At 36.6% G+C, this 17,995-nt stretch overlaps 1 protein-coding gene across 1 annotated transcript in view; it reads left to right on the top strand.

Moving 5' to 3' along the window:
* The first annotated feature begins 234 nt into the window (after positions 1 to 234).
* ST18 (ST18 C2H2C-type zinc finger transcription factor) overlaps positions 235 to 17,995 on the top strand; it is a 166,224-nt gene continuing 148,463 nt past the window's right edge. The window contains exons 1-2 of the mRNA XM_015617267.3: positions 235 to 416; positions 718 to 853. Coding sequence (XP_015472753.1) covers positions 378 to 416; positions 718 to 853 — 175 coding nt within the window. The 5' untranslated portion in view covers positions 235 to 377. The remainder of the gene's footprint in view (positions 417 to 717; positions 854 to 17,995) is intronic.

Genomic DNA, 17,995 nt, shown 5'->3' with positions numbered 1-17,995 from the left:
TGATAAAGCAAATAAAGCATAATGTTAAGACAGAGAAAGAGTAACACCCATCTCCTCCTCCTCCTCCTCCTTCTCCTCTGCACACACACACACACACACACTACTTGTTTACAAAAGTGCCTTGTAGTGACTGCTGGTGGTGTCACTCCGTCCCATGCCCCAGAGCTATCACCGGGCCTCATGGGAGATGTGACTACAGCATCGGACATGGGACTGTTTGTTCACTCACTTTCTGTGAAGAGAGTTTTGAACTGTGTTTTGAATAGACAGCATTTTCTTTGTGTGGTTGGTAAATAACACAGAGCAAAGTTAGTCAGCAAGTTGCATAGCTTCTGCATTCTGATTCTTTGGAGCCCTTTTGTACCAAGCTTGACAGGATGTTTTTAACAGAATGTGACCTCACTGGAATACCAGAGGTAAGGAAAAAAGTTATTGGGGCTGTTGTGGAATATTTTGCACAGAGCTGGACGAAAGTACTGCTTTAAAATGCCTTTTGGAAAGAAGACAGTCTCATGGTGAACCAGTCAACACCTTGTTTAGTGAAAATCAATGTCTTTCAGTCCTTCTTAAGTTATAGGAAGTTTTAATGAGATTTTCAATTTCCCGCACGTGGAAAAAGAGGCTGATTTGCAAATCTCAGAACGATGATGTACTTGCTCATTGAGCAAAGGCCCAGTTCTAGAGACAGAACATCAAAATGTTTTCTTTCTAACACAGCAGACAATAAGCAGATCAGATCCAGTTGTTCATCCAAGTCCTAGGAGCAGCAGCGTGAGTGTCGGAGCGGTGGCAAACCCAGCAAGACCAGGCGAGAGCAACCTTGCGGACAGCCATCCTCAGTCCCCGGGGGAAGGTAAGGGGAGAAGCCACACAAAGCAGAACCATCGAGCTCTCTGGGCAGGGCCAGGAGCGGGTTTCCAGCACGGACAGTGAAGCTGATGGTGTGTGGAGGCAGAGCAGAGGGGGTGCGGTGTCCTGGGGGCTGCGGGCACTGGGGCACCCCCTCTCCTCCCTCTGCTGGCCAGCGCACGGGGCACCAGCACCTCCGGGCTCAGGGGATTTTGTATCCAGGATGTAGAAAGGTTTTCATGGAAAATGAAACAAAAATGCACAAAATAGCTTGGTGAATAATAGGGAACTTGCTGTTATAAAACTGAATTAACAATATGTTATCCGCTTTACTATCTATTTCAACAGAACAGCAATGCTTCATTGTTTTTGTGCTCAGCAGTTGTCGGGGTTTTTCTCCAGACAGTACAGGTGACTGAAAAAAATTAAGTTTGTTTAGAGCCACCAGTGGAGAAGTGAGAGGAAATCGAGTTCTCATGATATGTAAGAAGTATGTTATTCATACTTAAAAGAATTTCTTAACAAAGAGATCTAAAAGTATGCTTTTGAAATTGGAAAGTTTTGGGTTTTGCTGACAACGAAAGTGTTCTTTGGTAAATGAGGATGGAAAAGTTTGCTCACTCATTTATGACTAACTAGAGTTGCTTTTTACTGTAAAGCATATAAAGAACTAGGGTTGTTTTTTTTCCTTGTCATCAGTTTAAAAATGGTTGGTTTAAATTTAATTTAGTTGTATAAAAGATGTGGTGAGTTCATCACTCCTCCCAATAAGACAGGGTAATGACTTTGGTTTGACAAAGAGTTTTCAGTGATACTTTTATATTGCCAAGCCTGCTACTGTACCTCAATCCATTGGTGTGTGGTTATAAAAGCTGCAAGGTCTGCCTTAATATTTGTACTGAAAAACCTTCTAGAGAGAAGCATGTTCTGTGAAACAGAAGTATTTCAGATGGGCATGATTGAAGATGTTAAATTTATATTCACAACTTTGGTATTTGTGTTGCAGTAGTACTTCTGATCTTCGTCATAGGTCAGATGTTTGGAATTGTATAAGGCAAATTACATGAGACATGAGATAGCAGTTAAATTAAAAAAAAAACAACTAATAATAGTAAATGTGTTAAGATAGAGTTTTCAGATTTCAGCTGCATATATACTGTGAGGTGTATTTTTTAGCAGACTCTCATTCACTACAGATAAACTGCCTACACAATAAGTGTAAACTTGATCTATTTATGACCTTAAGTTAAGGAGAAGTTAGCAGGGTGGGATGCAATGTACTTCATCCCTGAATTTGAAGAAAAGAATACAAAAGCTCAATGAAAATGTATAGTTTCATACTGATGAAACCTAAAGTGGAGAAACCAGTAGAGGTCAGTGCAGAGTGCTGAAATGGAAGGAGAGGGACAAGGCTTTGTGTATTTATGCTCTCTACTTTTGATCTTTAACTTTTCCTTTAAAATAGAGTAAAGGCTTACAGCAGCTTACAGCCAATATTGCTATCCCCTTCAAAAGATAGATTAAACATACTTGTGATAATATGTTAATGTCACAGTGTTTAAACAGATCAGTTTAAGCAACAAAACACATTTTGTTGCATGTTATAGCTAGCAGACAGATGCTAGAAACCTTATTTTGTGGAATCATTTTTGAAATCAATGTGTAATACTTTTTACATATATTGTAGTGATAACTATGTCTAACTGATGGCTAAATAGCAAAAAAAATGTAGGAGAAAGTATAATTTTTAGAGAACAAGTTTTCAAATATTTGAAGTTAGAGTAACAACAGATTTTTTCTCATTTTTGGTAAAAAAATTGGATAATTGTCATTATGTGGTGTTTTAAAAGTCTTTTCCTCATGTATATACACAGATATGCAGGGGAGTGTGGGGAGGCAAACAGACTCTGTATATAAAGTTGAATTATCTTTTGTTTCTCTTTTTAAAGGCATTGTTTGCTCGTGGTTTCCTTTTGTGATTTAAAGCAAGGAAAAGAATCACGGCCTATAGTCTGTGCATGAAAAGATCCTTCACTATATATTAGCTGCAAAGTCTCCTCTCTGAAAAGCTTCTGTTCAAGCAGCTTTCTGTGGATCTAGAAAGAGCAACCTGCCTGCCCCCATTCTATTTCCTTACACTTTAACTAAGTACTTTGAAAAGTAGGTTGCTATTGAATTGTGATTGTTGAATATCAAGGAATTGCAAAAAGATTATCACCAGATAAAAGGGGTTATGTTCTACTTTGATTCTAATACCAATTTACATCTGCTGTCTATGATGTTAGGGAGAAATTTCCTGTACCTTTAAACAGAGTAGAGACATACAAACAGTAAATATTCTTGAAAATCCTCTTAACTTGTTCTGCTTTCCTTTCATGTGCTTTTTAAAATTGATTATGGAGGCATTAGAAAGAATCCAACACCTTTGAAAATCATACTTTCTTTTCATTTGCTTTACTATGCTCTTAAAAGTGAAAAAAGAACCAGACAGAGACTCTGCAACCCTTCCTCACAGGCACTTGTGCTGAGTGCCATGAGTGTGAAGGAAGCTCCAAGGGCTTTAAAGGGGATTACTGAAGGGGAGGGATTCCCTGCTGGCTCTAGCAGCTATCAGCAGTATAAACTGAGGTGGGAAGGAGAGAGAGATGTTAGAAACTGTTGTTGTGTATCTGACCTGTGATATACTTTTGTTACAATCCTCTGGGTAACATTGCACACAGGTTTTCCAATCCACGTGTTTTCATGTCAATGTCTCTCTTTATACATGTAGCATAAAGTTCTGGATTTGCTGAAGCCAAGGAAGTGTTTGACTCAGTGGTGAGACCAGAACCTCTACAGGCTCGTTTCACCTTTTTTTTTTCCCCTGGGGCAAAGGAAACTTAGAAATAATCTCATTTCTTTTTCATAACACAGGATCCAATCTAATAGAGTGGCATACAACTGATGGTAAGTCAAATGACAATTTCCAGTTTGAGCTGAAATTTTTACCAAAACTTTGCACCAAATTCCTCTCAATTAATTTCTTATTTAAAACTGAGGAAATAACTTTAAGTACTGATTTCACTCCTGGATTTCACTGTGTTTTGAAAAAATAGTCTTGAATACAAAAGTCAAATCCACCTTCTTCCCCCACAAAGGGTTCTGTTGCCCACAGCATTTTGACAAATGATATTTTCCAGTTGTTTTTTACATATCTCTCTCATTTTTTGTTAGTTTAAAAGGCTGTGTGAAGTTGTGCTTAGCTGAGTCACAGCAAAAGTGCTCAATTGCAGCAACTGATTCTCTTCATTAGTTATTGTTGGGAGGGAGCCCTTCTCCTCAATTGCCTTTCCTGAAAAGTAGTGCAGAGGTTGAAATTAAGGTTCTATTTTTTAATACTCAGTGCTCTGGTTTTAGGCAGTCGATGCTGAAGGCCAGAAGTCCAAGTGGACTCTTTCTTCAGTTAAGATTGCTTATTTGTTAAATTTCATCAACATCTGGTCAGCTTTCTTGTTTATTTCTTTCTTTTTTTTAATTTTATTTGGTTTTTTGTAACATTTTGAATGCAAACCCCCAAAATTCAGAGACCAAAATAACATTGCTGAAAATGTGTGGTTTAGTCAAGTGCAAAGCTATACTAGAAATTTGGTGTTTTTTCTGCATCCTGACCAAAGTTGGAAGTTTAGAGCCAAGCTGTTCATGACCAAGAAACAGAAGGTCTATCTTATCACTGAAGTTCCCAGTCTCTCAGAGAGCAATGTTTGATATTTTCTTGACTGTGGTATTACTGTCATACATACTGGTATAGTAACATCATGTTCTCTTTTTTTTTTTTTTTTTTTTGCTTCTCTTCTGGTATCTTTGATCTATTGTTTTTTGGGGTTTTTTTTGCTGGTTTGTAGAAGTTCTTCCCTGCAAAGTAGCTATGCGTAGTTAAATTATCCTGACGCTATATAACTGTGTTTATGTTTGTTTAACTCAGGGATATATTTCTTCATTTTTAGTGCATATGGGTGTAGGAGTGAATACCAGTATCTTTATGTTACCTGAAATGAAGATATTTGTCATTCAGTTATAAAGCTTTGCATTCTGTTTAGGCACATATCAAAAAAATGTGGGCTTGTGTCCAGATGGGAATAGCACTGATTCAGTCAGTGGTGATCAGTGACTGAGATAGCAGTGCTAGTGAAAATCTCCTCATCAAAACAAGGAAACTGTGGCATTTGCACCAGCAATTGGATAAATTCAGGCTCCTTGCTGGTAATTACGTTATCAATCTGTGGATTTTGAAATAAATAAATTAGAGCAAATAAACTGAAATTATAAATGTAGGCAAATAAACCCTAATTTTAAACATTCGATTGGGAGGAAAAAAAAATTATAGATTTTTCCCTCGTTTCAAGAATAAATGGACAGCCTAAGCAATTGGTATAATTTTGGAAAATGTAGACATATATCTCAAGAAAATGTCAATATAACAGTTTCATTTTTGGTGGTTCTATCATTTTACTGAAACATATCTGTGGAGATGTCCTTATTCCTGTGTACTTTAAGAATCTGAAATGCTGATTTTCCCTGAATATATTAGATTGGATCCTGTAGCTGGGTTTGGGAGTTTTTCGCCTTATCCTGGATTTCTGTTGAGAGTTTGTTACCTGCCCTTTTCACTGTGTATTTCAAGTCAATACTAGGCTTTTGTTTTTCATTTCTTCACTTTCTCATTTGTCAAGAACAAACTTTAGACTCCAGTCTAAAATCTCGATATTCTTTGACTCTCGCTGAAGTCCAAACAGAGCTGGTACAAATCTTGAGTGTCTTACACATCCTGGGAACAAAAAGAAAAAGCAACAAACTTATGGGTTATGGTGACCTAAAGCTAAGGAACCTCATGGTCTCAACATTAAATCTGAGGAATATGCAGCATTAAAGCTTTCTAGAAATTCTGAAAATCACTCCCCTTTCCTAGAAAATTTCCATTATTCCTCTTACATTTATTTCTAAGGGTTTTTTGTTCACACTGCCAACTGTAAATAAAATAAGTGTGAATTCAGGTTTTTTAATTCATATTCATGTTTATGTTTACAAGCAAAACCACTTCAGAAGATATTTATGTTTTTAACAAATCTTGTCTAACACTGAATCCTATAATTTGCTCTGCTGTACAGAATAACTGTACAGAATAACTCTTCTGTCAATGCTCTGTAACACTTCAAGATCTTCTGTAGTAGATGTTTGTAATTAGTCAATATAGTGCAAGGGGTTGTTAAGAATAGACTTCACAAAAGAGAAAATATTGAAAAAGTACATTTACTTTTTCTTTTTGTTGCTTTTCCATGGTTTGTTTACCTTTTCCTCTTTTATCTTGATGGCATATTGCAGTTTCAATTTTATGCACTAGGTTTTCCCAACACTTTAAAAATGCAATAAATAGCAATTTTATTTGGATATATTATTTTGCTATTCTTTGGGGATTTCATGTTGGTCCAGAAAAAGAAGTGTGCTCCTCTGAAAACTTATTATCTATTTTTTATATATTGTGTTGTTATCAATACATTCATATTTTATCTCTATATATGTATATGTATCTGCACAGAATGTTTTGAAATTTCTGCAGGGAAATGATACTTAAGAGCTCATTAATATATTTTGTGATTTCAACCAGTTAATATTGAAAATATTTTTTTCCAGGAATTAAGATGTTAAACTTAAGAAAACACTTCATTAAAATTAGATTAAATATGGATAAAAGTCTGAAAAAAATACTAACTGCAGCTTTAAACAGCATGAAACTGAAACACATTTCCCATGAACTTGACTCACAGAAATATTTTTTCTATTTTTCTCGGTAATAATTTTATTAGTAGTGCTCCTATAGAAGTGTTAATCATGTGATCACATGTGTCACAGATATTCCATTTTGCTAGCAGATTTAAGCTACTTCAGAGAAAACATATGAGTAAAGATTTTCTGGCAGCTTAATTTTGGTGGTAAAGATGACCACAGAGAATATGAATGTTTATACCTGGTATGATTATGTCATGTTCTTTTAGGAAAAAAGTGGTCTGGAGTAGCATGGATTTTAATTCTTAACCAACACAGAAGCATGACAATGAGATGAGAGGGCTCTCTGGATTAATGTTTAAGGGGAGCAAGGGTTGTCATCTGCTTTGACAAGCAAGATTTTTAGCACAATCTCCCATGACATCCTAATATTGATGCAGTGTATTTATGGACTAGATGGACATACAGGTACATGAGTAGAAAACAGATCGATCATTGAAATCCAGGGGCTAATGGTTCATACTCCAACTTTTTATCTGAGTTCCTTAGGGGACTGTACAGAAGACCACGCTGTTTCAGTAACTTCAGCAGTGTCTTGGTGGACAGTGGGTTAAACATTGTATGCTGACAGTGATGAAAGGAAAAAAGCAGAGCCTGTGTCAACAGCAGACCACCAGTAGATCAAAGAAAATTGTGATTTCTTTATATTTGGTACACATTAGGCCACACCTAGAAAAATGCATCCAGTTCTGGGTACCTCCATTCAAGGCAGAAGCTGATCAAATGGAGCAAGTTCAGCAGGGAACTATCAAATGGAGGCAGCAGCACATGTCCTGTGAAGAAACACTGTGAAAGCAGGGCTTGTTTAATGTAGAAAAGATGCCTGCAGGTAAAAGAAATCATTTTTAGGCAGAGAAATCCTGAGAAAATAATAGTGTGTCAACTTCTGAAATAATGTTTTCCATGTAAGTGGGTAATAGTTAAGTAGTAGTTTATTAATTTGTAAGGCTAAAATATTGTTTTCACGTAGTCAGTAAAGAAAAATACAAAAAATTTGGCATTTTAGGGCTTATCCATGTCTCTGAACCTCCTATGTTTGCTGGGAGGATTCTTCCTGCAGAGTAGTTCTTGCTGTTGTTCCTGGAATGTTGGAAATTTACAGAGTACAGCTGTTTGGCCAGGGAGGTGAATGTTCTTGCTAAGGAAGCGAAGGCTATGGATTCTGAGCTGTGCCTTGGTTTGATTTGATGGTGCCTATCCTCTGCTTTGTTCTTTTTCCCTGAAATTTTATATGAATATTTTTGCTATGGAAGAAAGAAAAGGAAATCAAAAGAAATCTGCTGCATTTTTTGCTTGTAAGTGAAAACAGTAGAACAAAGAGAGTGATTAACAAATATTTGGAAGTCTACCTTTTCTTTATGCCGAATCAACATGACTAACAGTGAGGACTGGGAGCTAAAAGCAGAAGGAAAGAAACTAAGCCTCTTGAGTCACTGGTAGAAAATACTCAGGAATGTAGACTACATTGTAATCAATCTTTTACTGAAGGGATTCATACTGTGAAAGATATCAGGAAGTGGCTGGGAAGATACCAATGTAATCAGTCCTGGAGTTGTGCCAGAATGTTCAATCTGTCCTGTCCAGATGCTGTCCTTTTAGGCCAAGGAAAATACCTCTGCCCAGCTCTCTTCCTCCTTATTACAGAAACAGGTTTGATATTTGTGTTGTCTTTTTACAAGTTTGGTTTGTAGACCTGACTCAGGCTGGGCTTCTCAAATGCAGGAATACCCAGCAGGCAGCACTGCTCACAGGACTTGCATAACTTCTAACAACTATTTTTAGATGTTATTTCTCACCTCTCTGGTTAACTCTTTCCTACTTCAGTCTCCTCCCAAAAAACAGCCTGCCCAAATTTTTTTTCCTCCCACTGATCCCAGTTTGCTGTATCAATTTGCCAGATCAGTATTTCTGAAACCATTGCTAGTGTGCTCATGGCCTTGCACGGAATTTCTGCTACAGCTCCCTGGGCACTGTAGACCTTGCCTGACTGCACTCACCAGAAGGTCCCCAGTGGTCCTGTGTCTGTGAGGTCTGATCACACAACTGTCTGTCAACTGCTTGTGAAATCCACCCATTCTTCACTGGGTAAAGAATATATATAACTTATTAGCTTCTCCATTTATAATCTCTCAATACTTTTTTTTTTTATTTTCTTTGCATGGATAGTTTTAGCATGTCCTGTTCAGTTGATTTAAGTCCAGGTGGTGGCTTGTTGCTTTCCTGAGCCTTAACACCGATATCATCATCCTTAGTTATTGCTGTTGGTGCCCAGCTGCACAGGGGGAGATGAGGAGATAAGGACATGGGCCATAGTGGCTGGTGATGGATGATGAAACCTCTTCAGATTCCTTCCATACATCCTGCCACAAGAACCCATCTGCCAGGGCTACTTGCACAGTGTGTGAATGGAAATGGGAGCAAACTCTGCCTGAGTTGTGAGCTAGTGGGAAATGACAACTCTAATATTGTGTGAGTAGATGTCACCACAGCTGCTGTGGTAAGTAAACTTCGTTGGAAGGCTGGGTATGGCATCACGTTTATTAGTTCTTGTACGCAATATGAGAGTTGGCTGACTGAAAATATGGCAGTGTGAGGTCTCACAGTTGCACCAATAGACCTTATCAATGAGACAGGAAATTTTTTCTTGTCATTCCTGGTCACTGAGGACAGGGGTAGCAGAGCAAGTAGGAGTAGCTAGAGTCTCAGCTGTCATTGCAGCGTCAGTGTGGGAATAAACACTTAGAAACTGGATACTGGAAGAGTCCCTAGTTCCAATCCATGGTTAAGCCAGATAACTTTGGGTAGTCAGCTGTTAAATGGGAATTAAATGGCAATGTGCTCTGGTTATGAGACATTGGATCTTACCACAGCTGTAAGGCAAAACTTAAATACTACAATCCTCTGGTATTACATGAAGAAACAGGTCTTCAAAGTCACTGTTCACACTTTTTGATTTAAAAAAACAAAAAACAAAAAACAAAACCAACAAAAATAAAAACAAACAAACAAAAAAGCCCCACAAAAAAAGTCCTTTCTTAAATGATTTAAATTTGAGACTTTAGGAAAATGAGATTGATGCTGCCCATTGTTATCTCTTGTAGAGACCATACTCAAACACTGGCTCAATGGGTAGTACCTCATAGCAATTAAAATTAAATTTAATTAAAATTAAATTAAAATTTTAAAAAATAAAAATTAAAAATTAAAATTAAAAGCTGTACAGCTTGGGTTTTTTTAAAAAAATCTTTAATGTTTTGGAAATAGCGTTCAGTTGATTCACTTCTGTATTATTAGATCTTTACAGTACTTGGCTGCAAGTACAACAAAGAAACAGCATGCACAATCATTTCTGTGATTACCATGTCTGCTGCCCAGTTACACTAACTCTGTCCAGAAGGAAAAGGCATCACATCCTATACATCAGCATATAAAATCTTTTAGATATTGCTATTGCAAATCATCAAGGTTTCTTTCATTGATTTCTGGAGGTCAGATTTCATGAGTAAAGTGAATGAGGCACAATGGGCAATGCTGACTAAAATGGAAAGATAAGGTTTATTCTTGTAGCAAGAAAATTTGTATTGGTATCGATAAAACTATTTCTCTTTCTGAAACAACACTGGGTTTTCCAGTGGGAATTTCAGTGGGATTATACAGTTGGAATATGATTATATTGTTGGATAGCTTTTGTTTCTTTGTTAAACACTGTCTAACACCCCATCAAAGATAAAATCCATTTGTTATAATTTTAAAACTCTTTCTTGAGTGCTGGTGTAGAGCTGGCATCCTTCCTTTAATCAGCTGACAAATTGACCAGTGCTTGTACAAGTTCCACAACTGCATCAAAGTATGGTTGAAAAAGGACAAACTTGAAACTCTGACTTCTACAGGTTTGAGATGCAGTTAGTTTGGTAGATAAAGAGAAAATCTTGAAGAGACAAAGTTTTTTTCCTGAGGATTTCTTTCACTTGGAGGAAGAGTTTTTAGAACCTTTTTTGAGCGTTCCAAAAAAGTTGTTTCCATTTAGCTCTGGATATTTGGTCACTTGCCTATGGTGATTGCAAAAGAAGAAAACTTTGGTGAATTAAATATTACTATAGTACAGTGTGTTCTGTGGTGTTCAGCCACCTTTATGTACATGATCCGCAAATACTTCAGTATGAGAAATCAATGTGATGTACAAGTGTTATGTAAAATGATTAAAAGCAGAAATTCTTTGCTCTTTAGAACTTTAACATATGCGACTTTCTGTTTATCTGGACTATGAGGGAGAGAAGCATATTGTCCTCCTTTTTATTGAGCTTTTTATTATGAGAACATTCCTCAAAATATACCTGGAGCCTAACATTCCACCTCCAAAGGCAAAATACATTCTATTCTCAACATACTAGAATGAAGGACTGAATCATACTTAAAATTTTTTCCCTTTTGCCAAAATATCTGGTAAAGCTACTTAACTGAATAAAAAAATGATCCTGAATGCTCAAAGTACTTTTGTGAAATAAAATGTATGTTATGCATGTACAATGACAGCGGGAAAGGAAGGAGCAGAGATTGCCAAGGACATTCTGAGAACATTTATTGATTGGAAACAAATCAGTGGAATTTTTTTTGTTTTGTTTTGTTTTGCTTTGCTTTGCTGGGCTGTTTTTTTCTTCTCCATATTACACGAAGTGGTCTCTGTCTGGGTGTAATTTTTACTTTTTAGTGCCATCTGCACCTGTGGCCTTTGGACTTAATGTTTATGACAGATGGACTGGACTGTGTTTGCACCATTTAGTGTATAATCCTTCTGTACGTATCTATGCCATGCTAGGCAGTGGCACTGGCCCAATGGGCATATTTATTAGTGCAGACTTCCTGTCTGCTTACATTGTTCTGTTTCAGTGTCCTTTGAGCCTAATGGACCTTGCTTTGTGCTGGGCCCACCTACAAAATATTGTTTCTGATTTGTGCCAGATTATCTATTGCAGACTCTGATTTTTTATTTTTTTTTCTCTAACATATTTGCCAACTAGAACGCTTAAAATGGATCAATTCCATATTGTAAATGCTCTTCCTCTCCTCTCAGCCTGCAAGCTTCATTTTGGAACAAGCTTGCTAGCTTTGTTTGCTAGTGTCAAGGTACTTGATAAAAAACAGGAGAAGCATTTCTATTGAAAAATGTCACCTGTCACTAACTCACTGAGCTGCTGTTCCCCTGGAAGCAGAAACTGTCCCCAGTAAGGCAATGGCCCCGGTAGAAGAGGGTGCAATAAACACAGCCTTGGCTGCAGGAGATTGCTGGCTGGCTCATGGCCTGCAGCCTGGAGCTGGGTGGCACATCCCATCCCTGCTGACTTCATCGGCACTGTGTCATGTGGGAAAAAAGGATGGGCTACTATTGAACAAGAAATGTTGCCTTCTGGATCTGAACAGCAAAACAAATGCAACACTTGGGCATTTGCAATTTCTCAAGTTATTTGTGAACCTAACAATCCACAAATGTGGTATCAAGAAAATGAAGAACAATTCATTATTGATCGGTTATCTCATGAAACCAGGGGTTTACCTCTCTATAATTTTTGGGTCTGTTACAGAAAAACACGAAATGAACCTCAGAGCTGAGTTACAGTCACATAAAATAAGTGGCAAATTTCAAACAGACAATTAAGAATCAAATTCACCCTGTTCTAAAAATATAAAGTTTCAAAATAAATATCCTAGCAGTTAAAAAAGGCTATGTATATTCTACAGAAAGTAATCATGCCTCTGTAAACCCTCTATGAAGAGAGAGATCACCTACATATCTTCTCATATTACATAGTGAGACTATGCAGTATGGCTCATATTATCATGATCATGAGAAAATGAAACATATTCTGCACCATACACCTGGGATAACAGGGATAGTTTCTGGTGTGGGTATACCTGCCAATCAGATTTCTGCAAGATGGGAATGAAGACCTGTGAGGGAGAATTTATCATTTCATAAATAAAAAAGCAATTATTAGCAATAGTTTAATGTCTAGAAAAGGCCCCTTTATATTGTTGAAATAAAGCTGTATAGTAAAAATGAAGATATTATGATGGCATATTCATGACTTGGAAGTAGGAAATTTTTTTTTTTATTCAGCCATTTTAAATTTGGCATTTCTACTTTGTGGTAAAAACTCAAACTATCAAATATATATTCAGAATACATTACTTGTGATCTTGGCCTTGAGAATAAGGTATGTAGAAGTCCATGTAGAAATACCCATGTGTGTTTTGCATGCCTGCCTTTTTCATCCACCTTTAATGCTGTTGAATACTTTGAATGTTTGAAGATCAGGTACCCAAAATGCAATGGTGAAACTCCATATGGGCAATCTTTGCAAAGGAATATATATATTTTCAACCCTGAATTTAATACTAAAACACATTATTGAAATTTGAAAATCTCATGGCAGTATGTTTTACAATTATCTTTCACACCCCAAGCAATTTATATTTCTTTCTTTTTGTGATATCTGGAAGAGTTTCATCAATTTAGCCTATTAGTTTCACATCTTGGAGGAATATTTTTAAGAATACAGTGTAAAAAAATGTGCAAGCTAGTTTTGGCAAATCCTGTTCAATACCCTTCCATTTGAATTAGCTGTGTGGTGGTTCTGAATTTTTACCCTGTGTTTTCTGTGGCAGTATCATAGTTTGTTTCTTATAGATTACTGCTCACCAACTCCATGAAAAAGCAGTTTTCTAGTTGCTTTTCTCTGCTGCCAGTCAGTGTGAGGATGAAGTATCTTCTCAAAAGTATTGTAAGTATCTCCTTATTTGTAAAAGACAATTTATAGATTTTAGGTGAGAGCAGAGGCTGGTACAGTGGTACATCACAGAAGAGACAGGATATTATCGAGTGTTTATTTTTTTATTTGCTTTTTTTTCTTTTGCTTCATAGAGTTCATAGCCAAAATTCAGAACAACAGTAGAGATGTTATCCAAGTTTGCCAGAACAGAGCAGTAATCTTCTCCCACTAAAGTCTGTTGGTTACGTGATAAGATTAGCTTAAGGGTTACTTCAGTGTTTGAGTTTCTGATTTGAGCCCTCTGCAAATAATGACCTGAGGGGCTGTGTCATCATGTAGACGAACTACATGGCCTTTCAGCTGTGATATCCTAACTTCAGTGCCAGTAATATACTGTGCCCCAGAACTGTGGAGCTAGGTATCATGTCCTGCAAATGGAATTATTGAGTTAATCACGGAACAGCCTGGGGACTGAGCTGATGGAAGCAAGGTTATGCCTATCAAGGATATGCAGCCTAAATCTCTCCACTGTGAGACACGGTAGAGACACAGCTACGTGACAGCTCTCCCTTGTGGATCACCATCAGCATCATATCCCTTCCCTAGACAGCAGCTGACAACCAGCCATTCCACTGATGTGGTAAGATCCATTAGGGGAACCAGCTGCTTGTTTTATCTGCTGAAACACAGTTTATTGCTGCTAGATCACCTGTGACTTCGGAAGGTCCCATGGCCAGGCTACAGTGAGACACACCTAGCACCTCCTGGAGGGGTTCTGAGCATTGACTGGTGGAAGATCTGCAGCTTTTTGCTCCTCCACCAATCTTCTTTTCTAGTATGTCTGCACATACTATTTAATGCCATTGCCTTGTTCCCATCTGTCTTTGCAAGTTATTTTTATTGTTAATACATTTCTGATGTTTTATAGCTAGTTGTTAGGAGAAACCTGATCTTGTTTGTGATGCAACTGAATCATTCTTCATATCTGCTCCTTACAAAATCAAAGAATTTCTCCAATGTTGAACACTGGAGAAAAGGATGTGGTGATAAATTCATCAAATGTGGTAGGCAGAAAAAGCTCAAAGTATTTTCTTTACGGATGTATAATATGGCTGTAGCTGCTTTCTTTTAAAAGTAAAAAGTCACTTTGTGCTCTCAGGAAGCATACTTAAATTCTGAATAGCTGCACCTAGCTGAAACAGAAAGAAAAAAAATTACATTTCATTTATGAGTAAAGAGAGTAAATACAATGTGATTTGTGTCTCTTTTTACTATTTTAGAAATAATTATTTTTTTTTCTGTAGACTGATATATACAACTGACAATGTATAAAAAATATTCACATCATAATAAAATTATTTGGAAAAATAAAAAAAATGTCAAAACCTGAAAATACTGGAATAACAAACATTAAGAGAGTAAAATGAACATATTTGTAGAAAGGTTTTCTGAGTGATCTGTATAATATTCTCTTGTTTTAATTAGAGGCCTTTTTGTGTAAAGACCTCAAGTTTTCATTGGTTCTGTTTCTCATTTTGTTAGATGTCATCAGGTCCTGCCTAAAAATGAAAACAACTCTGTGCACATACAACCCTCCTATGTTTCTTCCCTAGTGGTGGGGAGTTTGAGTATTGAATAAAGTGGACGGGGAGATTGTGAATTTGTTGGAATCAGTTGTTTCTTTGTATAGGGACTCATAGACAAAGTGTGATTAATTTCTTTAACCAAAATCAGTAAGCAGCCCAAAAACTTACTTTAAAATCTGTTCTTGTAGTAGTCTTCAGTCCTAGGAAAAGTAGATTTTCACGTGTTTGACAGCCCCACATGCGAACCTCCCAGCACAAGTTCTGCATGTGACTGAGACTTACATGGCCAGCAATGGACTCTGTGTGAGATTATTTCACTTGCCCACCTCTCTGCTCTCAATCCTTGTCTTCTGTCTGTTAGCTGTACTTCCATTCCACTGCAGTCAGCGAGGCTGAGGGAGTAATTAATCCTTTTTTGCAGGTCTTAAGTCTTTCTTCCATCTACCCACATATTTTCCTTAAATTCTGTGATTGCTTGCTCAGGCATCAGAGACAGATGGAGGTTGTCACATCTACATACAAATGATGAAGAGATGATGGCTGTTGGCCATTGACTTGCAGTGGCAGACTCATCTTTAACTTGTCCTCAAAGGAGGCCCTGTTAAGGATCCTGTCACCATCTTTGGTTGCTGAAAATGCAAAAAAAGATCCTCAGCTCTCATGTACTCTGCCACTGACTCACTCTGTTGCAACAGCAAGCCATTTACACAGCAAAACTCTCACCTAGAAAAAACTAAGCCAAGGAAAATGTAAGAGACTAGTGAGATGCTCAGTGTATATAGAAAATGTCTTGTAACATCTAATATCAACATAGAAATCTGAAATCCAACATATCTTTCAAATGAGATAAATTTTATTATTTATTATTATTTGTTATTTATTGCTTATTGTTATAACTTATATTAAATAATAAATTGTTATTTATTGCTGAATGTAATACCAGAAATCTGAAATTGAGAATAAATGACTACCTAATGTCTCCTTAATTGAAGCTGATATCAAACTTAGATTCTTTGTAACATTACTGACAAAATTTATGAGGATCTAGATAAATCAGTGAAAATGTCTTCACAAAAAGGTATTGATAGGCTAAACTTGTAGATAAATACTTAGGCATGTTTGTGTAACATAAAAATAGGTAGCTGATCAGGCCAGTGTGGAAACTAATAGCTTTGATGAAAGCTGCAGCATTGACTGCATGTATTTATGTTAACTGGTTTAATTAATAGTTGCTTCTATTTAAAATAGTAGCTGCATTATGTTTTCCCTGTGTTAGTGTAAAAAAAAAAAGGAATACTTGGGGGAACAGGAGGGAAGGGACCAATGAAGACTTAGAATTTCCGTTAATTAATCAACTTTGCTATAGAAAAATAATGGGTGAAATAGCCAGCAAAATAATATTTGTCTGTTTGTGTATGGAATAAATCCAAATGTATTAAAAGGCCCATTAATTCCAAGTTCCCAGTGGTTAATACTAGCCTATATTTTTGGTACTCTGATATTTGAGTTTATAGAATATATATTCCCTTCCTTCTGACTACTCTGTAGTTTTTTCTCTTAATTATCATCTGAAAGACTATGTGGTCCACTTCTAAGTGACATAAAAATGCAGTAATTCTCAGAAATTGTCCCACTGATGCCTATGAAGCTATTTGCAAGAGAAACTGCTGGCCAGAGTAAGCAAGGGCTCTGTTAAAGGGTTCAAGCGGAATATAAAGTTAAATGTATGTTTACTTGATATCTTCTCATTCTCTAACATTCTTTTTTGTTTAAATCCTTATTTATTTTCTACTTATATTTCTAACTCCTAACATTTGCTCTGTTTCTTCTGCCTTTTCTTTTTTTTTCTTATTTTTTCCCTTTCCTCCTCCTAATATTGCATTTTAACAAGATTTTGTGAGTCACACTGATTCCAGGCAAACAAGCTGCTGTACTGTAAAATAAATAGCCTTGAAATGCTACAAAGTAAATCACTTGCCTTCAAGATTAAGCTTAAATGTTTGCTTCAGCTTCATGTCTGAACATCCTTCCACTTAACCAGATGATAGCAGACTTTTTGCCAACAAAACATATCTTTACTAAACCAGGGCCATCTTTCAATAAGAACAGAGCAGGATGATGCCCTCTGCCATCAAAACATGCCTCTAGCCCTATTTATTTATGAGGAGCTTTGTACTGGATACAAACTGATCATGAATGTTATCCAGCTTTATATAAGACATCACATGGTATTGGTAATCTGATACAGGGTTTTAAATGGATAGCTACACTGCCAGTTTGAAGTGCCAGAATTTATTTTTTTTTCATTTTTCTATCAAACTGCATAGCGTGAAGAAAGAGTCAAGCTTTCACTGAGTTTATGTCTCCTGCAGAAGAATTGCTATATCTTTATTTTGCCTTTTATTCTTATGAACAAAATAATCTGTTTAGTTTTCTTTATAGAGAATCTTGGAAATAGATTGTTTTAGGAAGAATAACCTATGTTTTACTCCTTTCACTCAAATATGTCTTTTTCACAACCTCATGTTTCTGCATCTGTTTGCTGTATTTTATTAAAATAGTTATACTTTGATTTTACAGGTCTGGAGAGTCTTGAGAAATAGATAGGGCTGCAGACAAGAAACACTGACTTTTTTTGGTGTTTATTCCCATAGAATCCTATTTGATTGCATATACTTGTTATGTAGAGAATCATCTTTACATGTGGATTAGGTATTTAACTGCTATAATTTACTTCATGCAGGCATGGAAAAATCTAACCTGGTGTGAGAAACCTGAAGTGTGACTAACATCCTGAATTTTTGCTTTGCAATATAATCCAGAGAATGGATGAGCATTAACATGGAAAATCTAGGCTCTTCTTCCCAGAGGGCACCTTTGCATTATTGTAGCTGAAATGCTCTGTGTGCTCTATCGCTTTGATCTGAAAGTGAAAACCTGACAAACACTTCTTTGAGTGTTTTAGAGGTAAAG

Source organism: Parus major, chromosome 2 (genome assembly GCF_001522545.3).
Source record: "Parus major isolate Abel chromosome 2, Parus_major1.1, whole genome shotgun sequence".
Taxonomy (NCBI): domain Eukaryota; kingdom Metazoa; phylum Chordata; class Aves; order Passeriformes; family Paridae; genus Parus; species Parus major.
Note: the sequence above shows the minus strand (reverse complement) of the source record. Positions and strands in the feature narration are given on the sequence as shown.